Consider the following 4,425-nt stretch of genomic DNA (forward strand, 5'->3'; position numbering starts at 1 on the left):
AAAAAAAAAAAAAAAAAAGGAAAAGGAAAAGAAGTGGGGAGGTACATGAGGCAGCAGTGAGTGCCACCCGAAACTGAAGCCTGGCCAGCCAGAGCCACGCTCCAGCTGCTGGCTAGGTTCTGCGTGGCTGAATCACCACCGCTGGAGCACTGGGAGGGCCCCAGGACCCCATATAAGGCTGCTGGGATCAGTTCCGGTACTGGCCGTAGCCTCACCTACCCCACCCTAAGCATTTTTCCACGCACTGCTCCACATGCAGGGGCATGTGCCAGGGTAAAAAGCAGTGGCACAAATTTGTGTCACTGTTTTTTTCCCCGTGGCAACTGCACACCCCTGTTTGTGGGGATGTGGCCTATGTGGCTTATTTGGGTTCTTTTAATTACCTTCCAAGTAGAAAAATGGAACTTAACACCTATAATAATTAATCATATAATTCAATAAAAGTGTACTTCTTAAACATGTTAGGCACCTGTTTAATAGTTAGTGGTGCAGCAGGATTTGTAATACTGTACTGATACGTGTTAGTCTGTTTTCATAGAAGTGACGTACAGAAGATTCCTAAAATTGTATATTATCCATACTAAAAATAATACAATTATTTTAAAGGTACTTTCAGATGAGTTGAATATATTTTTAAGATTGAGTGATTTACTACAGGAAACTATCTCTGTGAAATCACCTATTTAAAAAAACAGACTGCTCACACATTTCCTCACAAAAGCATTTAAAAGAGTCCATATGGCTGACTGTAGCTAGAAATTAAATTTCCAGAAATTTTCAGAATTAAATTAAAAAAAACTTTTAAAGATATACTAAACTAGCCCAAAGAGGTGAGGAACCCAAAACTATCCACTTATGAGGTGAAGGTGAAAAACGGTAGTATTTCTACAACAGATGTTACTCAATGGAATAACTTGTGTGTTCTTGAAAACGTAAAGGTCTCTGGAAGTAAATAATCTCTGTTTTCCCCTTTTAATTTAAAGAATGAATAACTCTTGATACGTCAGAAAATACCAGAACATAACAGACTGTTTTTGTCAATACTTTCTAAAAATAAATAGCTTCTTTCTAAGGGCCACAAACATCTGTAGGTAAATTTGACTGCAAACTGGGAAGTTATACAATCTGTGAGCTGCTAATTAAATCTCAGGTTAATAGCATGCGACAAACAGATGCTTTCTGTAGGCAATTTAATGATTAGAAACATTGCATACCTATAACACTGAAGCAATAAACAAGGGAAATGCCAGGAGAAAAATCAGTTCTTTCTAAAGGCCAATTTTTAAAAAAAGGGAATTTAAAACTGGTCCCAATCTGTTAGCATTTTGTCCAGGAGTGGAAAGGGAAAAGGAACAAGGAAATTTGCATTCACATTTTATTACAAAAAAGAAATCACCTACTATTTAAAATGTTTTTTATATCAAAGCCTTCTGTAATCTCAGTCTAAAAAGTTTTAATTCAGGGGTCAATATCCCCCTTTGAAAATAAACTCAAACAAGAAAGAAACACAAGAAAAATTTCCAAAAGCGGAAAAAAAAGGTTTGTTACTCATTACATATTTTAAGAATGGATATAAATACAACTGGCTTTTCACCCAAAATAGGGAGCAAGTGGTAAACTGAAAAAATAAACACATAATAATAATGCCTCAATGTTTAAATTTGTAGCTAGGGAAATTCTGTCCTTTGACATGATGTTTTCTGATTCTAAATGTACAAAGGGTTTCTGAGTCAAGGAACATACTTCAAACTGCCCCTCTACTATCTCCCAGAGCAGCATTTGCCACAGTCTACAACTGAAACCTTTGCATGGCTCCTTCTCCTTAAAGGACAGATAATAAATAATTGGTAAAATCTCTGCCTTCCCCGACTACCTCTACAAGATTACAGCTCATTGAAAGATCAGTCAAAATGTAAATGAGAGGCATGCTCTGCAGATGGGAAGAAAGGCTGAGAATCACTTGTGTACCAGGGACAATTTAGGGATAAAATCCAATCTGCCAGGGCCAAAACAGCTGTGAATGTCGTAACTGAATCAGAGGTGTTAGGATGAGAAAAACACATGGAGAGAAATGGATGACACATTCTTCCCATGGGATCATGAGGTTGGAGATTTGTACAATGTCTGATCTAAAAGGTTTTTAATAAAACAGTAGATTAGTATGATTCTTGTGACTATTTTGCTGTAAAAATGTAGATAGGGGATCTCTCAAAGAGGGAAATGGAAGAACTTCACTGGATATTAGAGAGATAACACACATTTTAAAGAGAGTAGAAATGGAACAGTGTGGGGAATGTAATTGATTTTCTGAACTCTTACGTGCAAACTCCTAACCTTAGAGCACATGAAATGAGCCATTTGCTATCAGGGAGCATGTCAAGTATCATACAATTTTGTCTGGAACCAATTAATGAATAATCAAAAGAGTCACCACTAACATGTCTTTGGCCCCACAATGCAACAAATATGCTAAAGAGATGGCTTAGGCAGAAGAAAACAGGATCTTTCCCCAGGTGTCCATTCAGAGAGGAACTGCAGCAGCAGAAACTCCTCAGCAGCCAAGAAGAAGAAAAGAAACAAGTTGTTAAAACTGACTCTTAAAAACTCAAGACTTTGGAAGATTCAATAAACAAACCTACAGGGAATATATGGACTTCCTGTCCCAAACAAGCTTTTGGTAGTGCACTGCACAGCTAAGAAAGGCAAAGCCAAAGGCTGAGTATAAGGAGAGGGAAGTCTAACCAAAAAAACCCCCCTAAACTCCTCTTAAGTAGTGAGGATTCTGGAAGGCGAGCTCTTGCACGGATCCATCAGTTTCTCTTGGTGGAATTCTTTTACAAAGCCACCAAGTTTCTGATATAAAGCTCACATGCCCCTCATGGATTCAACTGTGAAACCAAGTCCTCTCAAGAATGTGCTTAAGCTAACAGGTGGAATTGAAAACATTGGTTTGGCTCCGGTTTTGGAAATCTAAAGCAGCTGGACAGTAGGTCCCAACTCGGAGAAGGAACAAGCTAGATACACTGTCAGCAGTCTGCTCAGACTTGGTGACTTTCCTCAGAAACACCTGGAATCCAGTGTTTCAGTGTTATACAACCACAGTAATCTGGTGAGTGCCTAAGTAAAAAAAGCTCAGTCAGGGCTATGACCTATATGTAACCAAGAGAAACTGGATACCCCTGGCTGCAGCTAGTAATAAAAATGACAGGACTGTTTAGCTACCGTGTGACTGATTTGAAACGCCCAGCCATCTGGTACATTTAGGTTTGTAAGAGATGTTATACAGGGGAAGATGGCTCACATCCTTGCTGCCCACCTCATTTTTCACCCAGCATAGTACCACTTGCCCACAAAAATGCATGCCTCCTCCAGCCTTTCCACATTGCCTGGCAAGAAATTAAAATTCTAGACTGATATTTATGGCTGCATATTGATATGTATGTTTGACTAGATGAGAGAAAAAATGAGTCATTTCAAGCAACTATATTGCCTCTTCTGAATCAAATGAGAATTTTTATTAACAGGTGTGAATACACATTTTTTACTAATGTATGGCTTAAAGCTCTGCTATGAAAACATCCTCTCTTACCACTATCACCTCTTCCAAGATGAAAATCAGGAACAAATAAGACTAATCTAGAATCCTTTGGTATGGTATTTTCAAGACACCATATGTAGCACCATTAAATTCACTGTATATAAGGGGCATAGCTACATGAGATGCTAACTGCACAGTAGCTGAATGATACTGCTCAGTTGCATGTCACAGCACCAACAAACAGTGCTAGCACACTACTGCATGGTATTATTAGGCTACTGTGCAGTAGCGCCACTTAAAAGGCATTCACCAGCGCTACTGCGCAGCAACTCTGGTTACTGTGCATTCATTTAGTACTTGATTATACAAATACTAAATAAATGCACAGTAACCACTGCACAGTAGACATGCCCAAGGTGTAGGTTTTGTTAATGGCACCCTGAAAGTATTAAGACACACAAGGCAATAAGAACATATTACATACCTGTCATATACATTAAGCAGCCAGTTGAGAGACATATCTACACAGAGGGGAACATTCACCAGGTCCTTGTGCTTCTCTTCAAGTCCACTGTAAACTGTAGTGAGGCAACTGATCACATCCTGGACACCAACGAGCTGGTCGTTTTGGTTCAGCTTGTGCTCTTTGAAAACTTCATTTGTTGTGTTCAATTCCAACAGGTCCACTAATGACAGACAATTATAAATAAAAATGGCATTACTAACAATATCTCAATATTCCACAGCTGCACCTTGAGTTCTCAGTTCAATCACTGCAGGGAGGATGTTAGTTGAAAGAAATGACTTTCCTTAGTAGCATTGTGGTAAAACACCTCTCTGTTAGCTGCAGTTCACTGCTATTTTTGTTTCTTACTTGTTTTGGGGGG

General features: G+C 38.8%; 1 protein-coding gene across 6 annotated transcripts in view; it reads right to left on the bottom strand.

Annotated features, from left to right (window-relative positions):
* UTRN (utrophin) overlaps positions 1–4,425 on the bottom strand; it is a 692,661-nt gene that overhangs the window by 93,870 nt on the left and 594,366 nt on the right. For all 6 annotated transcript variants that reach the window (XM_019526790.1, XM_019526791.1, XM_019526792.1 and 3 more), the window contains one exon: positions 4,023–4,224. In XM_019526790.1, the coding sequence (XP_019382335.1) occupies positions 4,023–4,224 (202 nt within the window). The remainder of the gene's footprint in view (positions 1–4,022; positions 4,225–4,425) is intronic.

The sequence above is a fragment of the Gavialis gangeticus genome, unplaced genomic scaffold (genome assembly GCF_001723915.1).
Source record: "Gavialis gangeticus isolate Ggan-Ray unplaced genomic scaffold, GavGan_comp1, whole genome shotgun sequence".
NCBI classification, from domain to species: Eukaryota; Metazoa; Chordata; order Crocodylia; family Gavialidae; genus Gavialis; species Gavialis gangeticus.